The sequence below is a fragment of the Carya illinoinensis genome, chromosome 1 (assembly GCF_018687715.1).
Source record: "Carya illinoinensis cultivar Pawnee chromosome 1, C.illinoinensisPawnee_v1, whole genome shotgun sequence".
Lineage (NCBI taxonomy): Eukaryota > Viridiplantae > Streptophyta > Magnoliopsida > Fagales > Juglandaceae > Carya > Carya illinoinensis.
This window is the reverse complement of record NC_056752.1, coordinates 41,182,127-41,205,906: the sequence shown is the minus strand read 5'-3', so window position 1 is coordinate 41,205,906 and position 23,780 is coordinate 41,182,127. Positions and strand designations below refer to the sequence as shown.

The following is a 23,780-nucleotide window of genomic DNA, read 5'->3' as shown; positions in this document are numbered from 1 at the left end:
GCTTGTTAGAAACTTAGAACCCCTCTGCATTCCTTCCCCTTGCATTCAAGTCCCATCCAGTTTTTGGCACCATAAACATTCCAACAGAAATTGCTACATCTATTTTTATTTTCAATTTATTTTTTTAATGTGGATGTCTATATTAACTAAATACACGCAAGAGTTGATGAATCTGTTTTATTATCATCATTTTCCAGGGCTGTGATTGGCTAATCTCTTTAGATTAGCAATCAATTTCCTTTACAGGGGGTTTTGATAGCATCTATAACCACTTGAAGCAAATGAGACAACGATTATAGCCAAAATCACAATAGAAAGTACTACTTCCCCTTGATTTTTCAAGGCGGAATTTATTCCACTTCTGACAAAAACCAAAAAAAATGGTGGTCACTTTCTGAGATATATTTATAACCAAAGAAAGGACACTAACATATATAATTGAGTAAAAAGGGAAGATGACTTTGGAGGATTTTTTTTATTTATTAATTATGAATGGAGGATCTGTTGGTGAGAGATGATCTCATATCTACAATGGTAGATTCATCCACCCCTAACATGATGGCTTCTTTGCTAGCTCTTTTAAACCTTGCAACAACACCCTCCACATACTCATGTGCTTCTTTCACATTCATTTTGCTGCTCATTTCATCTGGGAAACTACTCAAGAAGTGGTCGCCATTAAGAACAGCTGCTAGTTGAAGTATCTCACTTTGAAACTCGGTTAACTTACTTTCTTCCTTTTCTTCTGTGGTCCTTAAAGGTGTCACATCTGGCAGAGTCTCTGCAAACATATGCATGTTAGGCTAAGGTAATTTCTTCTAGTACTAGTTTGTGCATATTAAAAAAGATACAAATGCAGATCAGCATAATATAAGATGAAAGCGAAAGACTGCCTCTAAAACTTAAGTTTGAAGCTTCAAAACCCTTAGTTAATGATATGCACCAAGGGGCATTAGTTACTCTAACCAAACTACTAACAACAAGTTCACTTGTAACAACAAATTCTGTTTTGTTCATTTTTTGAATGAAACAAAATGAAAAAAATAATATGATGGAGGTCATAATTTGAGAAAATGGACAAACCCAAGGAGCAATTTAATAAAATTGAATCAAAGAGTGAAAAAAATAAACATGTAAGACCCAAGGACTGTTTTAGTACTTAACCAACAACATTTCAAACAAACTAAACCTGGTCATGCCAAGCATCCTAGAGCTAGTGGAAAGTGAACTGCCACATCAACCATGTGGAATACAGACAAACTTACAAGAGGCAGCATGATATAGATGACTTACATCAAATTAGGGAAAAGGTATGATTTAGGTTATTTAACTACATGCTCAAAAGGAAAGACTTGGCAACTGGAAAAGCAAAAAATGTTGGGAAGAGCAACAAATATGGCCCAACACAGTAAACTTGTGATGAAGAATTCTTGCGTCAATGACCCCTGGTTTGCATAAGAAGTATCCATTCAAGTTGAGATAAGTCCTTAAAGACGACAGCAAAAACTAGCACGAAGGAATAAAAGTTTTAAATCTCAGATTTCATAAAAAAAATAACAGTGAAACATCCTACCTAAGACATAGAGACAAATAAAAAAAACTTCATTACAACAATTTCAAGCAGCATTCTTTTCAAGAATAAAAAATTGATCAGACTAGAAGCATGATCTTTCACAAAAAAAAAAAAAAAAAAACAAAAAAGTTATAAGAAGCTAAGCACTCTGTCATTACCAGCAGTGTTCTTTTCTTGCAGTGGATCCCCCATAAAAAGCTAAACTAAGAACGGTTTGCCAGTTCATGGGTTCGTGTGGGTTCACGGGGTCGTGGAGAAGAGAGGGATGGGAGAAGACAGAGATGAGAGAAAACAAAGGGATGCAGGGGAAGAGGAAATCTAGATCTGGGCTTAGGGTTACGTGGAGAATAGAGGGATGAGAGAAGATAGAGATAAGAGAAAGCAGAGGGATGCGGGGAAGAGGAAAATTGAATGAGGGAAAAGAGAGGGATTTTAGCAGCAATAAAACGGCGTCGTTTATCATTTAATGCCACGTAGGCCCCGGGGCCGCAACGGGGATATAAGCCGGTTGCATATAGACTTTTCCCAGTAGTTAATAGCAAAAAGTCATTTCTATTATTGTAGCGACTAGACATACTCGTCTCATCTGACAAGAAACAGCTCTACTTTAGGATTGGACGTGGTGTACCAAGTCAAGATTCCTTCAAAATAGCCCAGACCAAGTAAATGAAAAAGTGTATTTCTATTTCGAATCTCTTACATTACCTATCATATTTTTTTCCTTTCTTTCATAATAAATATGTAGGCACCACACTCATTTAATTTTTTTTCTTCTTTTTTTTTTATAATAAATATATCGTATATAAATAATAACTAGAATAATTTACTTAATTTAATATTATTTTATATAAAATATATGGTATAGGATGATAAATAACATTTCTCATGAAATAAAGACATCCCATTGGACAGCCCGCTGGGGGCAAGAAAATGTTGCATGAAAATCATCGATCGAAGAATGAAGAGAAGTTTACCGACTTGTTTTGACCAATGCTGTTGACTTCGTAATTGCATGAGACATGTTAGTTTGTTACGGTGATGCATGAACTATATACAGAATAAAGAGATGGTTAAATATTGAATTCATCTCACTTTTTCTTAAAAGAAAAAAATGGAGGATTATGTACTATTTCTTGAATATGTTGAGCAATGTCAAGATTAATATACATTTTTATCACAATTTGTAAAATTGACTTCATTTTTAAGTGAATAAAACAAAGAGGAGAATCCAAGATTATTTTAACAATATGAACAAAACCGCATGCTTTGAATGGGTGGCCACTGGCCCCACCCTCGTGACAGAGGGTGCCCCCATTAGGATGCTGAAGGTGGATTGGCTCCCATGGATGTTTGCCTGCTACCCACAGCATTACAATGAGATCAAAGAGAGCTACTAAAGAAAGAGATATACCTAGGGTTGGGGGTCGGGTTAACAAAAAGAGTAAGAGTGAGAGAGATACTGTGACAAATGGGACCAGAGGCGACATCAACTGTGGGGCAAAACATAGGGAAAGAGAGAATGTGGGAGTTTTTAAACAAAACATAAGGTAAAATAATTAATTTTTTTTTAATATATATATATATTTTGGGCCGCTCCTAGGGCAAGCTTGTGCCCAACTCGGGCCTCGTCCCTTTGCACCAAAAGTCGTATGTGCATTCACCCACCCGTAAGCCAATCGTGTGCGAGCAGGTGGTCCTAGTAGTCCCAGGTGGGGCCCAAATATGGGGAAGGGGGGGGGGGAGAATGCGTGAGAGGCGGATGCGTTTAGATTTGGATTTTGAAATTTATGGCATAATTCCAAAAAAAATCTCGTCCGAATCTAAATTTTAATATATAATCTAAACGGAGGATTCGGACTTTAAATATTGAAATCCAGTCATTCAAATGCGTATCGTTCTCATTTTTCTTTTTAAGTATTTATCATTATGGATGGTAGAAGGGCTGGATTCTCATTTCTTACTCTTCAAATCTTTTCAAAAGACGATCCTTTATTTGATGAGATAAGAGAATTGTTGAAATGTTTTCCAAAGGTATGGCTAGTTTTAAATGAATACAGAAGGTAAACTAGAGGTCATAAGTTAGCTAAACATATCCAATTTGTTGAGGACATTAAATTTTTGACAGAAAATCATTAGGTATTATTGAATAAGTTGAATAGTAATCTCATTCTATCATAAAATATAATATTATTTAAGATAGTGGGATCCTCAAACTCGACAGGAGTCCCATCTTTTTACCTAATGAGTTTGTGTCACATGAAAATTAACTCAAAAATATTAATTTTGAATGATATAGCATCATAATGAAGTAAAGTAAGATGACAGTATTATTAACTACTTTTTTTTTTTTTGATAGGTGTATTATTAACTACTTAATAATGAAACAAATAGACAACATGTAATACTCTTTAATATGCCAATATTTAATTTGGAATTGTTTTCATTTACAACAAATAAGGGAAGGGTGAAAATACTTTTCAATTTTTGTTTTTTTTTTTGAGAATATAATTCATTGAAGACAAAAGGTGTAACATTTCAATAGGAACGAATAATTAGGCGAATCAGAAAAGAAATAAGAAATAAACGAATGATGATCAGTTAAAATAATTATTTTATATTAAAAAAATTGATACAATTGCAAAAAATACGCGAAAATAACATAGAGTTTCTGCCTCTTTATAAATACATGCACATGAAGGATGGAAGGGAAGTAAGCTAACGTCAGAGGGTTGTGATTCTGGGAGAAAACACTGAAAAGCAGAGAAAAATTCCAGAGAGGGATAAAAAGGGTGGGTTAGACTGTGCCAGTGCCTGCGAATAGACACGTACCCAAAAGCAAGAAACCTTTGGATTCTGCTCTGGGCACTAAATTCCTTAACTCCCTTTCAAGCATTTAATTTTATTTACTCTTTGATTGTGTAATAACTCCGCAAGATCTGCTAAGCTTAAGCCACATTATAAATTGGGTCACAGTCTGATAAGCTTAAGCCACATTATAAATTGGGTCACAGAGTGTTGTGTTTGTCTGTGTAGAGAGTAGCAAGGCAGAGGCATGGAGGTGGGTCAGCTGCAGAGACGGTTGGTGGACTACACAAAGTCCTTGCTTACGGAGGTAAACTGCAGAAAAATCCTAAATTTATGAGCAAATCTTTACGGGTGTGTGTTTTATGTTTTGTTTTGTTGCTCTGGTCCACCTGATCTGTTGGTCTGTATTTGCTTTCTCTTTTTTTTCCTTCCCTCTACCTGTTAGTTCTGATTATGTGGGTTTTATTTGTGAGATAAGGGGATCCTAGATGATCAGTTTACGCAGCTTCAGAAACTTCAAGACGAGGGCAACCCAGGTTTCCTTGTTGAAGTTGTCTCTCTTTTCTTTGAAGATTCTGAGAAGCTTCTTAATGACATCACCAGAGCTTTGTGAGGATCCAACTTCTCTTTCATAGTCCTTGAGTTTTTTATTTTTTATTTTCTGGGATTTCTTGTTTTGGATTCCTCGAGTTTGGTGGGAAAGTTTATTTCTTTGTTCTTGGGTTTTTTTCCTTTATAATTATTTTTCATTGTTCAGAGACCAGCAGAGTGTAGATTTCAAAATGGTTGATGCACATGTTCACCAATTGAAGGGAAGCAGTTCCAGGTACAGAAATTTCTATGAAACCACGAAATATAGAATAGTATCAGACTATTAGATTATATATATCAATCTTCCTTTATTTTAACAAATGGGTTTGCTGCTTATCAGCATGGGTGCACAGAAACTCAAAAATGCTTGCGTTACTTTCCGCAGCTTCTGTGATGAACAGAGCATGGAAGGGTAAGTTATCATTCTACTCAATGTCACATAAACATATCTTTTTTTTCCCTTTATCAACAATGAAATCTGAAATTTGGAAGATGAAGATGTTTTTGTAACAAAGAGGATGTTGGGTTTTTCAGGTGCCTGAAATCTCTGCAACTAGTAAAGCAAGAGTACTACGATGTGAAGAACAAGGTTGAGACCCTATTCAAGGTAAGTAGAATATACATTGCTTTAAGATTATTTATCGATTGTTGCAAACTATTATTAGCATTACTTTTTTTTTTTTTTGGTACGAATATCTATTGTCTTTATACTTTTGGTCTGCAAAACTAATAATATTGATGATTGCAGATGGAGAAACAGATTGTAGCCGCTGGTGGGTCAGTTCCTAAGACAGAATAGAGTTTCTGAGGTTACCAAATTGGTGGGAGAGCTTGTCTAATCTGGAAGTTTGTTGTATGGAAGCTTTTTATGTCAGTTCATGTGAACAATAATACTTGTTACTTTATGTTTCTCTTTAACTAATAAAACTGTGCTTGAATGAAATATGAATGAAAAGAGAGCTTTCTATCTAAGTGTTACTTTTCATTGTGAGAGTGGGAGATGAATTTGGTGGTTTACTGCATGCTGTTTCAGTCGTTCTCCATGTTGTTTGTCTATGACCCATTGCAGTCCTTATAGTTGGCATAAAAAAGAGAATGATGGAAACCCATGGGTGGTAATGATGAATTCAAATGCACAACCAGATACGTTTTAAAATTATAGGGACACAGGAAGATGAGTCCATTTGCACAGATAAGTCTTTAAAGTCAATCGTGATATTGTGGCTGTCGCTCTCTATGGCTACAGACTGTGGACTGAAACGTGGAAATTAGTGGCAGAATATGATACCCTATTTTTCCATCCGTGGCTTGTTTGAGAATAAGCATAAGCAAAAGTCAGGACGCCTACCAATCATCTCATCATCTTGCCTTTTTTTCGTTTATTGAATTCTCTCTCTCTCTCTGGGTGATAGGCAGATATGCAAATCATTCTCGTATGGTGACCGCGAAGAAAGTACGGAATGGAAAACTTTTTTGACAACACAACAGGGAACGATATTAAAGTAGGTTTAAAAACCAGAACATGCAAAGGAATAAGAGAAAACAGAGATAAGAAGAAATGCTAGAAATTAAGAACGCATTCTGGTTCCTGAGAAAATTCATCTGAATGGAATAAAAGCTATGCACATGGTAATGCTCAAAGCAATCAAAAAGCTTCACAAAATCCCAGGGTAAACTTCAACCAATTATAGGGGAATATCTTCGAACTGTTGATCACAAAATGCAGGCTAGAAAATTGGACAGCGGGGAGCAAAATCCTCATACCTAGGCACAGGCATATTGTTTGTGTTGTGAAATCAATAACAGAAAAGTAAAAGCAAACAAACAATTGAGATTGAAACCATCTCACTTGATTTCACATTGTTTCTAAGGATTAAGGAAAGAGTCTTTGCATATCCAAATGGCCAAATCAAAGCCATCTCACTTTATTTCACATAATTTCACTACTCTGTATAAAGTGAACATCACATAAGTTCTGACATCTACTAATATTTTCTAAGCAAAAAGGAAAACACAAAATAATAAAACTAGTATGCGGCCCCAATAGTACCGTTAGGGTTGATCGCACATTTTGTTTTACTTAATAATTAAAAAAATGATTATTAATGAGTTTGTGTATTTTTTTTTTCTTAATGATTAAAGATGTAAAAAAATACTTAAAAAAATCAAATTCACTAAGCGGCACGCCCAATGGTACATGCTAGGTAGCAACCTATTAGTACTCAAAACAAAAACCTAACCCACAAATTTCTCACGGATAATTGGAATTTCATAAACTTTGTTCACATCTTGGATAATAAAATAAAATTGGAATAAGCTAACATTAGGAAGCTCAACATCTAGTATTCTCAATCATAATGATAATACTTTTAATGCATGGGGCTTGGACATGTATATAATTTTTCCAATATAAACAATTGATAACTTTTCGCTGCTATAATGAGAAGATGATGCTCGAATTTTTTTTCGGACCCACCAAAAACTTATAATATTTCAATGAAATAATGGGTTTTGGAAAAAATAAGGTACGGAATTTTTTATTATTATGTAATGGATAATTAGAATGATGTATATTATAATAAAAATTTAGTTTTTTGGAAATTTTTTAATAATCTAAATTTTGGAAAAGATAATTGTATTAATTTTGTGATTTTAATATTTTTATGGGTATGTAATTTATTAATTGTGCGCTATTACTTAATATAAAATATATTTATAAATAATCTTCATTTATTACAAATAATATGCAATAATTCCCACCACTATCAAATCTCAAAAAAAGTTAAAATCATCTCATTTCACTGGTCACTTCTACATCCAAACACAAACTTTTAAAAACCAAAAACTCTTAGCATTGTGCAATCTTCATAGAGCTATAGAAGATTTTATTATCTTGATGGATGGCAAAATAAACCTTAGGGCGAAATTACAATGCTCAGAACGACCATACTATTCATAATTAACATATATATAGGGTTGGATAGTAGAAACCTTAGGACTCGTCTAGATATCGTAAGAATATCTATGAATAGTAGTAAAATAATTTGTGAATAGTAATGAAATAATTTGAGTTAAAATATTTATTGGGTTTTGGGAAACAAAAGAGAAAAAGTTGAATAAAAATATTATAAAATTAAAAAATTGTTTGAATATTATTTTTTAATATATATATATTTTTTTTGTTTTGAAATTTGAAAATGTTGTAATGCTTTTTTTTTTTTTTTTTTTTTTTGTAAGTTTGTAAAAGTTGTAATGATTAGATAAAAAATTAAAGATTTGGAATTTTGTGTTTGAATAACGATTGGAAATGAAATATTTAAGAATACTTGATAAACAGTTATATTCCCAAACGGATGCTTAATTTCACAATTTTTGAGTTATTTGCTCGAGCGAGCCTCAAGTGAATTCTCTGTCTGAAATTCGTTTGAGCGAGTGTCGAGGGAACTCTTTATCTACTTCACTCTAGCGACGTGTCACACAAATATCGAGTAAACTTTCTATCTAGTGTTTCTCTAGTCACAAATTGGATCAAAAAGTTTGTCCACCCCGGCACAAGCCTCCCTCCATGACCTAAGCTTCATTGGAACGCCACCAAAAAAACCGTAACCAATCTTTGTTGAGGTGGATTATCGAGTCAGGCCAACACAAGAATAAACTAGGCTTCACAGACCCAACAGTTTGTCTGCCTTCGCATTCTTTTCTACTGAAATGATAGAAGAGAAGGTGGTCATTCTTCTAAACAGAGTTGGCGTCCCCAACTAATATTGTGAGATTTATTGCTGATTATTTGTTCATTTACAAACTTTGGGGATGGATAATGAACTATAGAAACTATAGACAATGAACAATTAATTTGCTTCAACAAGGATTAAGAAAAAGAACAACTGTGTGAATGTTGCTTTCACGGAACTGGCTACAAAGCATAATGGCCAGTTCCTAAATGAAACATGGTATCGTAAAAATTTTCTGTGAAGAATATCAGCAATAAATGGAAATGCTGTTTATTTTATTTTTTTGTATACGTGAAACTGCGAAGCAGCTGTATATCAAGAAGACGAAAAAAAGAATTCCTGTTGTCAAAGAATAATTAACCCATTGCCTTGAAGAAAACTCAGGTTATGTTGGTACTCCACATTCTTCTCTGGTCATCAAAACTTCCTATCACAGCAGACTGCTTCGAATTTCCAAGCTGATTTGCAAATAGATCGTAATACGCGGTGTGGTTAACTTTTTTCAATATTCTAACCAATTTTCCATGTTCTTTATCAATCACGGTCTGTCCATCTTTGGATTCAACACCTTCAGCAAAGACTTTGATGGGCTTCACTCGCGAAGTTGGCTTCAAAGTGGTATGATCACCAGCCAGGGCTACTGCACCAAGGATTTCCCCGAAGAATGTATCCTGTACCAGAATAGCATTCATTATTAGCAGCTAAAACAATGGAAACGAAATCATCCTATTCATACAATATTTTAAATCCTTTGCATGAAGTTCAAAAACAAAGACTAATGTGTCCACAAAATTGAAGAAACCAAAAGCCTCTCATCAAAATCACCTAGACCACATGCTGCAGATCATCCCTGCAGGGGGGCAGAACTATACCATGTGGAACATTGTACATGCATGAGAATGCCATTATGTTCACAGAATATACTAACTTTACCTTGAAACCTTGGAAAACTAATTAAGTTCTTAGATTCATGACTTTACCATATGTTGATATCTAATGTCGATTTGTTGCAAGCGGTATAGCCTTGTCAGCAAACAGCGGGCGAACTTAGCTTCATCAGTCCTTTTTATGTCCTGAAACTTTTCTAAGAGCCTCGGAAATGAAGCAACTCTACGCTGGATGCCAAGTGGAATGAGCGTGATATTGAGTTCCGAATCAAAGATTGTCTTTGCAGCCACAGGGTCAAGAAACATATTGAATTCTGCGTATTCATTGGAACGAACAGTAAAGACATTTCCTTTGTCCGTGTCACCATGGTAGATGTGTCCTCCAACTATATAAACATCCTGCAGTTAGATTTATAATCATTTGATGTCAATGTCATATGCACATTATCGAATTTTTCAAATTTATAACATAAACAAAGAAGTTTTGATTTTTATCGAGTTCAGCAGTACAGCACTTGCATGATTTGGTCAGAGCAGCATGCTTGATCTTGAGATCTAAATCATGTTTTGGTAAAGATTTTGGGTGGAAACTGGCGTGTAACTCACAAAGAAAGTAAATTTACATCATAATGATTGCATCATATCTTTTTATTTGTAACTGAACAGGTTCAAGTAGCATGTAATTCATAATCTTTGGCTTGCTCGTCTACTTGCAGTTCCTTTTCCCACCCAATTTGCATAAGCGATTAACAATTAAATACCCAATAACCCCAAAAATAAATAAATAAATAAAAAATCCCTCACTTACCTGAATAAGAGAGGTGGTATTTTTCTCTGATAAAATAATTTTGGCAAGATTAGTCAGGGGTCCATTGGTCAGTATGGTGACCTTAGATCCTGGGTCAAGTGATTTCACTACAGACTTCCAAACTTCCAATGCTAGTGGCTGTCTGCGCTCAGGGTGATCAGTGTCCCGAGGAGCTCCATATTTTACAGAATTCTCAGCCGTATACCTGTTACAGAACTCGAGATTTTAGTCCCAGACTATTCAATCTTCTGAAGTCTCATCCTTCTTCGTCTAATAAAGTACATCAATTTTAAGTCTTTGCAGTTTGTCAATTATTAAGATGCTAGAGTCTGTTATTCATTTATGTGGAATATCTTAATGCTGCACAAAAATATAAGATGCTTAATATGATGAAGAATACAACTTCATGGGAGTGTATAAGATTGGTCAGCCCAAGAGATCATCATTCAATCGGTTTGTCTTCCTCTTTAAAATAACCGCAGACAATTTAATTGACTTTCAGTTTTTTTTTTTTTTGGAGCAAAAAGATAGCATTTAGCATTCCACTTGAGAATCTGAGACATGATTAAGAGAAGAAAATGTATCAAATTAATACACCACAAACAAAGCATAGCCCTTGTACGTATTGATTTATAGGAAATTCTCAATTTAGTACCTTCTAGGACTTCTTGGCAAAGTACGAGCAAGGCCATAGAGAGTGTCAGAGTCAAGAAATCCACCACTGCCATGTGGGATGGCCTTAATGTATTTGCAGTCTCCAACAGCTGAAAAGCTCGGATCAGACTGATTCATTGCAAATAAGTCTCCAAGACCAACTTGAATATCATCACGCCCCATCATATGAAGTAAATCATAAATGACATCTATTGTAGCAGCATTAGCCCAACCAGTTGGGCTTACAATTATAGCCTGGATAAGACAATGCACATTAAAATTAATGTTTGTTGATATAGTTGAAAATTTGCCACAAAACTAGTTTCCATTTCTACTTGGATCGAACATATTGCACAAAATGCAATATGTTTTGAATGATTCGTGGTATAGAAAGTAAACTGTACTGAGTTCTCAAGTTACAAATTTTTGGAATGGTGTGACAACCAAAAGCTAACCGTCAAAATAAAAGATAACTTTACCTTGAGGTTGATCACTTCCACAGGCACTTTTAGTAGGTAAAACAGAGCTAGAAAATCTCCTGCACTCATATCCATGTCAAAAACAACAGTTTTGCCAAGTGTTTTAGATCCAAAATCTGGTTTGTAAAGTACTTCTTTGTAGTAAGGAAATTGAGACCTAAAACTAAATCTCCCAGTATGTTGAGGTCGGTTTAGAGTCTGCAAGAAAGAATACACTTCATTATAAAGATGTAAGATAACCACAACAAAAGCATCGAAGTATTCCAGGTAGACATCAACTATACATGAAACTGTGTTTTGCTTGTGTGCATGCATTTTCTAGTGTAAAGCATTAAACCAGCGTTCAGTGACGGATATTTAAAAAACTATGGAGACAAGAGGCATATAGATAAACTTACACACAAGAAGCTCTTATAAAATTCTCTGTCTAATGAACTGTTTGTCTCCTGGCTAGGTTTGGCTCTTGTAGCAACTAGCACACGTACTGCCTCCAGACCAGTTACTTCTGCTGTATAACCATCCTGCAATAGATAGCACGTGAACATTCGAACAACACAAAACACACGTCCAATCAATCTTACAATCTTATTAGTTCTGTACACATGAAGAAAACCGCAGTTCAGCCCGAGTTTCAGTAACATGTATATGTGTGTGCATTCTCTTAGCAAAGCAGATTTATGAAGGTAAAGAAGCAAAAGCTTTGGTGAGTGATATGTGGTAGAAAAGGACTAATTGGTGAAAAAGTTGTCTCTAGAATGTTACAAGATTAAGCAATCTACTACCTGGCATTTTCCCTTCCCATTCTTCACAATGCAGAAAGGATCTCGAAGTCCAGTCTGAACATGACCACTATGTACTCCACCTTCTTTTAAGTTAAACTTCGGAGCTCCGCAGTCATCAAAGAATGGATTAGAGCCATCATGAATCCTATAAGGTTTGTTTGAAGTAACTACAGTAATATTCATATACTCCATTTCAGCAAATTCATTTTCCCCATTATGGTTGTGAGAGTTAAGCATGATTGAAGTGGCCACACCAGCTGCGAAGGAGTCCCACATAAAATAGCTCTGCAAATAATTAAATTGTATCATATTAACTTTAACTCCTGAAAGAGATCAAAATTAGACCTTTGTGACTTTGTAGGTGTGTATGTATTTGAATTCATGATAGGTGGTCAAAGAAAAAAGTAGGGTTATATAAACAATGACTCCAACTCAACATTAAACACCTTCAAGAAGAAATTACCTTATAGAATTGGTTGCCAAACCATGTATCACGACTTATTTTCAATGACTGGAAGCAGTATTGTGCCTCGTATGTATTCTGATTCTGCTCAAATGTGTCAAAGAACTTCTCACTAATTGGGATAGTGTCCGTCGCATCCAGCGGAACAAGGGTGATGGGTATGCCAGAATGAAAAACCTAAAAGAAAAGGAATCATTGTCAAATGCAACCACTTTTAGCTTGAAGACATACACCAACAAAGAAGGATGCAGTGCTTTTGTTTTTTAAGTATAACCTATTTATGTTATTCTATCAACAAAATCATTTTTTCTACTTTTTCTAGCAAAAGAACAAAAGAGATATGATGATCTGTCACAAGGAACCCAAGGAACTGCATTACCTGGTATGCAGCAAAAGGATCTCCAAACATATTGAACTCTGCATTAGGATTACTTGCATGGGCCGTGTACAAATTACCATGGTCACCACATTGCTGAGGCACGCAAGATGAGCCAGCATTTTTTGGACAACAACCGGTTGGGTTCTTTGATCTCACACCACCACCCATGACATAAATGTGCTTGATATTTTTCTTTAGATGTGGATTGTTCATTAAGAAAATTGCAAAATTGGTATGTGCTCCTATAAGAAATACAGTTATGGGACCCGCTGATATTTCTTCAATCATAACTTGCTGAGCCGTTGGTTGACGAAGAGGAGTATACTTCCTTCTCCCCTAATTACGTCACAAATTATGTGAGCTAAACGATAGGAAAACAAAGAATCAAACCTTATGAACTTGATAATTTTTTAAGCTCAAAGCATCCAGCTCTGGCTGACTTTGCATATATAAACTAGTTTTTAACTAAAATGGAATGGCCTGGCCAACAGCATAGCTCGAGTGCAAGCTGAAAAGACTCCTGAATCCTAACAGAACCAGCCGAAGTAGGACGTATATACAGAATGAATTCTAGCATAGCAATTGAGAGGGTGAACATTAAAAGGTAAGGCACGACCCGATACAAACTTCCCCAGCCAAGACCCAAAAAAGGAAATAAATAAATAAATAAATAAAGCCTTGTCTGCAAAATGAAGGGCTATCAGCCAACATGTTTCAAATAAATAAACAAGGAAAAATAAGTTATTAGTAAAGATTTGCGAGGACAATCAACTCTAGCTGTTATAAAATTCAGAAAATAATGGTCAAATGTACCTCTTTTCTATATACCATTCTCAACTTATAGATGCAAGAAGTCCATAAAGAGTATCATTATAAAAGTGCATCAATGTGCTGTAACTCATGGGTATTCAGACCAACTATAAGTACTAGCAAAAAGAAGATCTCATCCTAGAACAAGATTACTGTACAGATCCATACCTGCGGGAGGAAAGCTTTTCTGATTCCATAGTTGGCATCAAGATCCAATCGCCCTCTTGAACCTATAGGAATAGCTTGTCTATATCTACAATATCCTACAGTTGAAATCCCCTGATATATTGATAGTAATATTAGAACCATAAGACACAATAACAACGGTAACATATATAAGTGGTAAGGTTAAGTTACACATTATGATCTTTCTAATAAATCATACATTCACAATGATCACAGATTCTTTTTCACACCTGTTCAATAATAGGAAGAAACCCTCCAACATTTGGGAGAATTGTACCATCTTCTAGTATCCCGCCATCACCTCCTACTCCAACAGCAATGTCACCACGGCCCATCATGTAAAGAATGTCGTAGATTTGATTCACAGAATGTCCCGCATCAGTCCATGCATTTGCGTTGATAGTGACTGCCTGCATCAAGTTTTACTGATCAGATTCACTATCTTTACTTTAGTCATTTTACGATAGACATCTAATCTCCTGCAGCTATTATTTAAACTCTAAACCATCAAGGCATTTTGCGCCTTGCCTTAGAAATGCTTCAGTGACATGACAAGTCAGATCGATATTACGTTAATAATTCGAACGAGTCATCGCTGATCAACAAGTAAAGGGAAGTATGAGCTGCAACTTCCACCAAAGCCATCTATAACAAGAAAATCCTGCGTCTTCAACAACTGATACACGCAAGATTCTTGTCTATTGTACATGTTATCATTTTGCTATGAAATCGCTTGTATTGCTCAGGTGAAGAATAAACTACTAAAATGCCAAAGTTTTAATATTAAAATCGTTTTGGAGCACCATTTGAAGTAGCAAAAAGTCAGCCAAGTGATGATAGACATAAAAATAGGACACGTTATGAACTCACCTCCACCTCTAACTCTGACCTGTTTTGCTTCAAGAGGTACAAGAGAGCGAAGATATCATCGGTATCAACATCTGTATCCAAGAGAACTCGTCGCGGGCGACCCTCCAAAGTGTAGAGATTAGCTCCAATAAGTCCCGTAATCAATAATACTGCAACCCACAAATTCCTCTGCGGCAACATTCTCCTGGTTTCAATAATCACAGCCATGATTAATCCTGATTCCTCTAAATTGCAAGAGTATCAAATGCTGCTCCTCACTCCTCGATCACAAACACAAAGCAAAGAGTAACAAAAAACATACAACATATCACCAAACACGAAAGCATGAAAAAGTAGAAAAGGTGTGGGAAGTTACAGAGGTGGTTGGACAGGGAGACGAAGAGCTAGAAGTGTGTAAGGACAGGTTGAGATGGCGAGGACAACCACATCAACAGCACGTGACGAAGGGCAAGAACCGCCGGTTAGGGGTGAGAAGACAAAAGCGATGCCGAAGTTTACGTGTTCATCACCAGTACCAGAAAGATTCTTTGACTTTCGTCTTTTGAGAGAGCATATATATATATATATATGGTAGAGAGAGAGAGAGAGAGAGAGAGAGTAATCACTAATCCTTTATATATGATTTGTCTTTCCTTTTTTTTTTTCTTCTCCTTATTTATATCACTGCTAACAATATTTTTGTGAACTTTCACCAGCTTTTATTGATTTGAATGCATAAACAGCAATATATGCGACCTTGTAATGAAAATTAAATGTAAACGGCTCAAACAAGTATACACACGAGGTTGTAAGCAACCAAACCAGTATGATCAGGTTAAAAGATATGTATACAACGTAATCCTACGAATCCTACTCAAACTCTCCATTACAAAGGGAAAGGAAATGGTCAGGAAGGACTGATTTTTCCATAAACGTGTAGCCGTACTTAAGAAATGATCATCTGTACAGAGACCTCATAGGCTCATACATAAAATGCATGAATGAGATATCATACAAATGCATGAATTTATCCAACTCCTCATCATTATTGCATTTTATTCGTGTTTAATTGAGATATTGAGAGAGATCGAGGAAGTTGGTATTGACAGCGATCAGTCAGCGACTGAAATCCCAATGAACTCTATATCAATTACTGTAGCTCTAACAATATTCCAAAGGTAATATTACTCTTTCTGGTGATTGTTACTCTTTTTTAGAAATAGAATTTTTACAATAAAAATAACTTTACATTAACCTAACGTACTATATCAGATTATAAATTTATTTTTGTATAATTTATTTATGTCTAAAGTATTTCCCATTTGATTATATATACTAGTATATTTGCTAAACAACTGATTTGAGATCAACATCTTCTGGCCTGGTTCTTGTGATAACAGCTAGGGTCTTCATACAGTTTGAACATTTAATTCATGGAATAATGGCCATGATCCGCACAATCACTCCCAAAAAACATTGGCCTTCTACAACAACATATATAATAAAAGTGCCCTGCACATTTTTTTTCCCTTTTTATAAGTTATTTTTCCAAAATAGGTGTTAAACCCAAGGTTTCAAGTTTCATGTAATTATAAATCTACACATTGATTTTGATGATAACAAATGAATTCAAAGAATAAAGGAGTTTCAAACTCAAGTTGTCCACTGTCCACACAATGGAATCAAGCACATCAAAGAACCAAGCATAAGCAAGAAGGAAACAAGTTCATATTAAAGTTATAGAGTAATGTTGTAAATCTCTTAAAATTTGAAATTAGGATTAATGCTCAAAATTAATATTTTATCATAAAGCATTAAAATACATTTTCCACATGTGCATGAATATTTTTGAAAATTAAATTTGAAAATTTTGAGAGATGATTGATTGTCATCTTTTACATGTGCATGCCTTGATTAAAGGATTGAACTTTGAAAATATTAAAGATGATTGATTGTCATCTTTTACATGTGCATGCCTTGATTAAAGGGTTGAATTTTGAAAATATTAAAGATGATTGATTGTCATCTTTCACATGTGCATGCTTTATTTAAATATTTTCAAAAGTGATTGATGTTTTTTTATACTTATACAAAAAGTAGATGATTTTGTTTGAAAAATTTGAAAAGTAAAGTATGCTCCTTTTGTCATATACAAAAAGTAAAAGATTAAGTTTGAATTTTTTGAAAATGAAAGTGTGCTCTTTTTGTCATATGCAAAAAGTAAAAGATTAGGTTTGAATTTTTTGAAAATGAAAGTGTGCTCCTTTTGTCATATGCCAAAAGTAAAATATTAGGTTTGATTTTTTTGAAAAAGTGAATGATGTTGTCTTTGACAATTGAAAAAGAAGAACCTTTTATTTGAATTTTTTGAAAAAGTAAATGATGTTGTTTTTGACATGTGAATCTTTTTTAATTTGAATATTAAGTCTCATATGCCTATAAATAGATCATTTGAGAGCTTCACATTCACAACACCAAGAGCATATAACATTCATTCAAAGCTTTCATTCTCTCTTCTCTAAGCATTGGGCCTTAATCCTTGTTCATTTTGAGAGATATAGTTTGCGCTGTATTGTTCTTATTTCACTCATTGAGGAGTTTTTTTTTATAACCTACCCACTATCAGCTCTTGTATCAGAAAAATGGTGTGTATAACCCTTGTGCATGTAGAAAGTATTCTACACGGAGAATAGTTGAATCACCACGTGTAAGGTGATTGCAAGTGTAGAGGGTGTTCTACACGGATCCTTTGTAGCGGTGTTGTTCAAAGGTGTAATAGGTTTTTATCTCCACCTGAAGGATGTTGAATAGTGAATTTGGGAATCCTCAAGGGGTAGCTTGAGGCAAGGACGTAGGCAGTGGGGCCGAACCTCGTTAACATACTGAGTTTGCTTCTCTCTTACCCTTACTCTTTATATTTATTATTATTTCATATTTTGTTTATATTTTATATTTTATATTTGATTTATAATTGTTATTTTTTTAATACAACTCAATTCACCTCCCCTCTTGTGTTAGTCATCTGGGCAACAATAGATATTAAAATAATTACTAATTACAAGATCCATATAATTCTTAAAATATTTCACTATGTATATATTTTATTTAAGAAAAAAAAGCTGGTGATCTGTATTTTTTATATATATAAACCCTTTAACATAGTTTTTTAGTGAAATGCACAATATATAATACAATAACAATTACAATGAAATTAATTTCAAATGAAACTAATTTGGATTGAGGCACGGAACTCTCGTTCTTTTTAAAGAAATTCCAGCCCTCTACAGTATACAAAGTTTCAAATGAACTAATATAGTAAATCTTTACTTGACTTATCTCCTCCAAGATATAACAATTAAATTGGTCGTCATATAACTCAAATACACTTTGTACAAATAGTTGAGTCTAAAGGTCCACTCAAAAAATACATCTTTTTTATTTGAAAATATTTTAAAAATACATACATGCATCCAAATTCAAGAGAAAATAAAACCGAAGGAAGAGAGGTAATGATCTCTTAAACAAAACGTTATTAATAAATACTATTTATTAAAAAATACCAACACACAACATAAATATATATGTATATAGGTGGTAAAATAACTCATGTTTAGTAAATCCTAGTAATGATGAAGATTTAGCAAATCTAGTAGTTCGTAAAAATGTTTATATTTAGATATGATTAAAGTGTGAATCAAGAAAGTTGGAAATGGGATACTCACACGGAGAATACACGTGTAAAACAAAACAAAACAAAGGGTTAAAGTACAGTACCCGGTTTCGGTTGTTAACATGAAGACCGACAAAGAGGTAACACAATCAAGAAAAATTACCTCGTGAGTTTAGAATCCAATCTCGAGGAAAGTGACCCTTCAAAGCCAGACAACTATTGTGTACAATGTCCACGTGTGAAGCCTTCTGCGCTCTTCTATCTGGGCTGCACACGTTTATTCTCCCGCCTCCTTTTTTCAGATTTGATTATGGTGGCGTGGACCGTACCCCTCAGTGACGTCAGCTTTAACATGTTCTTGTATTTAAAACCATAGATGATATTTTAATGCAAAATATTTATTATTTTTTACTATTTATTACTATTTATAAATTATCTGATATCATTTTACTACATAAACGCAACCTAAATCATATCCCGTAATGATATGGATGAGACTTGCGAACCACTTACTGCCATTGAAGAATCAAAATTTGTATCATGTCAATGAAAAGCTTTCGAGATTCCATGATTTTTAACTAAAAACTGGACTTTGGATTCATTGATCCAAACATCATATAGATCGACACCTCAACCGAACAAACATGCCTGCAGATCATTAGAAAATCAAAGGCTAAGCTATTATTGTTTGTTACCTGTTGGCAAGTAGACCACATTCCAATCGGGATTGAACAATCTGGGTATTTAGATCATACTCATTCATATCTATATATATTAGTACAGCAGCACATGTGCCTAGTTAATATTTCTATGTTACATAACTCCAAAATTTCCAAGTTTAACTTTAAATGGACAGAATTTTATCTATATTTAACACTTTTTTTCTGCTCACAATAAACATTATACATGTTATCTGTAAAATATTCATAACTATAACGTCATAGAATTTTCACAAATATATTTACAACTACATATAAATACTTTATACTTATACATTACAATAATTGAAAGTTAAAAAAAAAAAAAAAATCTGAAAAGTCATCCTACTCTTTCCGGCATGTTATTGACAAACAATATATTAAGCTTATTTTGGTGCCATCTTCTAGATTCATTCATGTGTACGTCCAAAACTATCACCATTCGTTATCTTAGATTTTATTTGCAACATCCTCAAGATATGGTAGATGTTCTTATAATGATGAAAACATATAAAGATGTAATGTATTAAATTTTTTAAACGTATTTACATGTATAGATTTTATGTTCTATGAGATTTATCATTGCACATTCTAAAATTTGTTCTACTATGGATCCAAAAACGACTACAGGTGTTGATGCAATGTCATCATATGCATCTAAATAAACTTGACACTTAACAATAGTGAATAAATTATTATCCGTTAATGTTAGCAGTTAAAATGTTCTAATTATAATGTTAAAACTTTTAACTTCAAAATATGAAAAAAAATGTTTACCTTGGTTGTGCAGTTGTCATCTTTTTGCAACTATAATATATATACAAAGTTCTCGTCTCGGTTGTATCCAGTTGCTTTATTGCAACTTCCGCATGACATGTAATAGAATGATTGATATAAATCAACCATTCTAAATCTTCTTCTAATAAAAAATATCAATAGCTGGTTAAAACGGAACAATTAAATACATCAAACAAGATTTAATATTAGCACATCAATTCAACTCAACAAACAATTAATTTCGTACATCTTATTATAGTTTAAATTTTAAAAAATAGAACCTTCAAATAAATTTGAAGTGTTTTTTTTAATATTTTACTTCTTTACTATGAATTTATGAACGATTAACATATTAATTACGCTAGGTCTTTAAAAACTATAACATAGTAGTTGAATTTGAAGTCATTTTTAAAATTTTTTATTTTCCACATTTGAAACTTCAAAAGGTAAGAATAAAAAACAAATTTCATCTCTGCATTTTCGTACGGAAATATTATTTCAATTTTGTCTACAATTTTATGCACACGGGGAAAAAGATTCTATTGATATTATTGATAATAGTATTAATAGTATTAATATGTTCTACCAAATAGCGATATATTAAATATATTAATCAATTCAATAAAGATGTAGATATCTTGAAATTATTAATAAAATATATTTCATTCTTTTAAAAGAATTATGTTCATATTAATAAAACTATCATTACTAATTCTAAAAATTATAGTTAATTATATATGCCGTGTTGGGGGTATTTTTATCAGGGCCTGCGGCCCATGAGACCCACTCAAGCCCAACATCAGGCAAGTCCCCCCTATGCTAGCTAACCCGAGAGAGATTGGCCCAAACCCACATAATCCCATCTCCTCCCAAAGGGTCGAGCAGACCCACAACCCATATAAATCAGGTATAAGTGTCCGAGTCAATATGGGATGTCCTAGAAGAAGCACAGGAAGCCAAGTCAGAGGAAGGGAAAGAAAACACGCCAAGAGGAAGTGACGGGACTCAAAACAGCACCAGAAGATCACGATGCATTAAATGGGTTAACCAAACAATCACGTCACATTAAAGATAGTATGGCGGAGGGAGCTCCAAGAAGATTTCCCTTCCCCCCAGGCCATAGGATATATGGTCATCTGACCCCCTAGGCTAGGTATATAATGTCCCTCAATTTTCAAGTAAAGGAATCACCTTTCTCTCTTATTGAATCTCCCCGCAAAGTTCTACATTCACTTTGGCTCCTTTTACTTTCTACTATGTCATTATTGACTTAGGTATCAGAGGCTATATAGGCCACCCCAACTCTTCCCGATTCCCTTTTCTTTGTTATAGTTTCTGTAAGTAGAAAACTCAAACCACTGAGAGCCCGACCTAAATGTGTACGAAACACGTTATTAATATGTCATATATTTATTATCACCAAAATAAATAAATAATGCATTAATTTAAAAATTATAAAATACTTTTTAAAGAATTAAATTATTTAATCATCTAATTAGAATAGAAATTTCATGATTGGTATTAAACTCTCTGTAGTATTCAAATTAACATCTGTTTCTACTGCCATTTATTTATTTGTTACACGTCTGAGTTGATGTACATTTTTTATTTCTATTGTTTTTATTTCCCTATAAATGCGAACAGGTCTGCATACACCTAAACAGACCATGTTCAAATCTGCCTTCTTAGTCTTTTTAATCTTTTCGATTCATGTTTATTTTTTTTTCTTTTACTAATTTTGTTATTGGGTATATAACTCTTCTAATAGATATTTTTTTTCGTGTGCAGTAAACAATAAATCTTATTATTTTCTTGTAGATTTTTTTTTTTTTTTTTTTAGTTTTTCGGTTGATTTTTATTTTTATCTTCCTTTCATTATTTTTGTTGCGTTTTCCTACCACGTTCTTTATTTTTCATAGATGTGAATATTTTTTTTTTTGTTATTTGTCGTATAGCTCTTCTTCATTTATTTATTTTTCTTAAGAGAACTTAACAGATATTCATAGATCTGAACAGGTAATCTCTAGACGTGAACAATTTTGTTTTTTGTTTTTTCACTGTGCTTTATTTTTTATTTTTTAAATAATTTTGTTGTCCTTTGATATCCTTTTTTTAATGGATCTATATATTATCATTTGGTTTTTTAAATTATTTTTTGTCGTGTAGACGAATGAAATGTTAAGTTCTTATTTATTGTAATTAATTTTCTATATATATATATTAGATTTTATTATTTTTTTAGTTACATGTACATCTGCTCTTATGCTTTATATTACTCGATATGATTGTTTTATTCTGTCTAGGATTTTTTTAGTTACATGTATGATTGTTATGTATCTTTTATTCATAGTTTAAAAATTCTTCAAATATTGGAATAAATAACTACTATTTTTCTCATTCAGATGTCAGCTTAGCAAAAACCGTTTACACCCATGCCAAAGCAAATACAAAATGGAAGATAAAGAAACCAAAAACAGCACTACAATCAGAAATGGAAAACCTGATCAGATTCAGTCCTCTTTCTCAACTAAATTTAGTTTTCTAAATCTAAATATTCATGTTACTTTTTATTGTTGTTCTTTCCTTTCGAGTTTTTTTCATCCATTAATCCCAAACAAATTTATAGTAAGAATTTTTTTTTTAAATTTATTTCTAACAATTGACTATTGTATATAAATTTATTAACTAAATAAATATTCAGCAATGTTTAATCCAGAATAATCAACAATAAAAAAATGCACCTGTGTGTAATTTTAATTCAGCATTTATAATCGCATATCAGATTTTTCCTTTATGCGTGTTTTTGGTTGTGCATGTTAGCCTAATCTACGCTATTACAATTCAAATAATCCAAACTTTCACTCCAAAACATGTCTCTTCATTGGCTATAGTCTTGGTCATCAAGGTTACAAATGCTATGATTTATCTACTGGTAAAATGTATGTCTCAAGGCATGTAATTTTTTATGAGAATCTCTTCCCTTACACCAAAGAAAATGTTTCTCCACCTTCTCAACACTATTCTATTCCAATGCCTCATAACATCAATATCTCCCATTCTCTCAATTCTACTGATTTGCAATCTAACCATTGTCCAATTAGAAATGTCTCTGTACCTTGTTTGTCTCTTCCTACAGGTTCAGCTGAAGCAATCACCAATCATGATGCCACGGTTTCACCACAACATACATACTTGCTCTCGGATCTGGCCCAAAATAGAACATTTTCACCATCTGATGTGTCTACTATCTCAATCACCATCGGATGACAACAATATCCAAGAACAATATTCACAAACTTTGCAAGCACTCTGATGACTATATTCGACATCATGTACCTAGAGCACTGCTGGCCGAAAGCTCCACAGCCAAAGAACCAACCTGCTTTACAGAAGCATCCAAATCAAATTATTGGAGAGAAGCCATGAATAAATAATTCAATGCATTGCTTCAACATGGAACTTGGTCCTTGGTTCCAAAATCTCCAAATGCAAATATTGTTGGTTGTCGCTGGGTTTACCGAATCAAAAGAAAAGCTGATGGGACTATAGAGCGTCACAAAGCTCGACTAGTTGCCAAAAGTTTTCACCAACAGGAAGGTATTGATTTTTCAAAAGCCTTTAGTTCGGTAATCAAACAC

The 23,780-nt window shown here is 33.7% G+C and overlaps 3 protein-coding genes across 3 annotated transcripts; 1 reads left to right on the top strand and 2 right to left on the bottom strand.

Annotated features, from left to right (window-relative positions):
* Nucleotides 1-272: 272 nt before the first annotated feature.
* Nucleotides 273-1,992, bottom strand: LOC122302833 (non-specific phospholipase C6-like). Its single transcript, XM_043114274.1, has 2 exons — nt 1,732-1,992; nt 273-781 (listed from the first exon to the last, which is right to left on the bottom strand). The coding sequence occupies exons 1-2, from the start codon at nt 1,763-1,765 to the stop codon at nt 483-485; spliced, it is 333 nt and encodes a 110-aa protein (XP_042970208.1). The 5' UTR covers nt 1,766-1,992; the 3' UTR covers nt 273-482.
* A 2,292-nt stretch (nt 1,993-4,284) lies between these two features.
* LOC122302826 (histidine-containing phosphotransfer protein 1-like) lies at nt 4,285-5,941 on the top strand. The gene is made up of 7 exons (XM_043114262.1): nt 4,285-4,362; nt 4,607-4,685; nt 4,857-4,987; nt 5,136-5,204; nt 5,310-5,381; nt 5,504-5,576; nt 5,718-5,941. The coding sequence occupies exons 2-7, from the start codon at nt 4,626-4,628 to the stop codon at nt 5,766-5,768; spliced, it is 456 nt and encodes a 151-aa protein (XP_042970196.1). The 5' UTR covers nt 4,285-4,362; nt 4,607-4,625; the 3' UTR covers nt 5,769-5,941.
* A 2,802-nt stretch (nt 5,942-8,743) lies between these two features.
* On the bottom strand, nt 8,744-15,530 carry LOC122274274. Its single transcript, XM_043083318.1, has 13 exons — nt 15,374-15,530; nt 15,019-15,202; nt 14,379-14,558; nt 14,131-14,241; nt 13,153-13,488; nt 12,774-12,950; nt 12,311-12,595; nt 11,927-12,049; nt 11,529-11,726; nt 11,051-11,304; nt 10,396-10,600; nt 9,681-9,986; nt 8,744-9,371 (listed from the first exon to the last, which is right to left on the bottom strand). The coding sequence occupies exons 2-13, from the start codon at nt 15,196-15,198 to the stop codon at nt 9,081-9,083; spliced, it is 2,646 nt and encodes an 881-aa protein (XP_042939252.1). The 5' UTR covers nt 15,199-15,202; nt 15,374-15,530; the 3' UTR covers nt 8,744-9,080.
* Between the last annotated feature and the right edge of the window lie 8,250 nt (nt 15,531-23,780).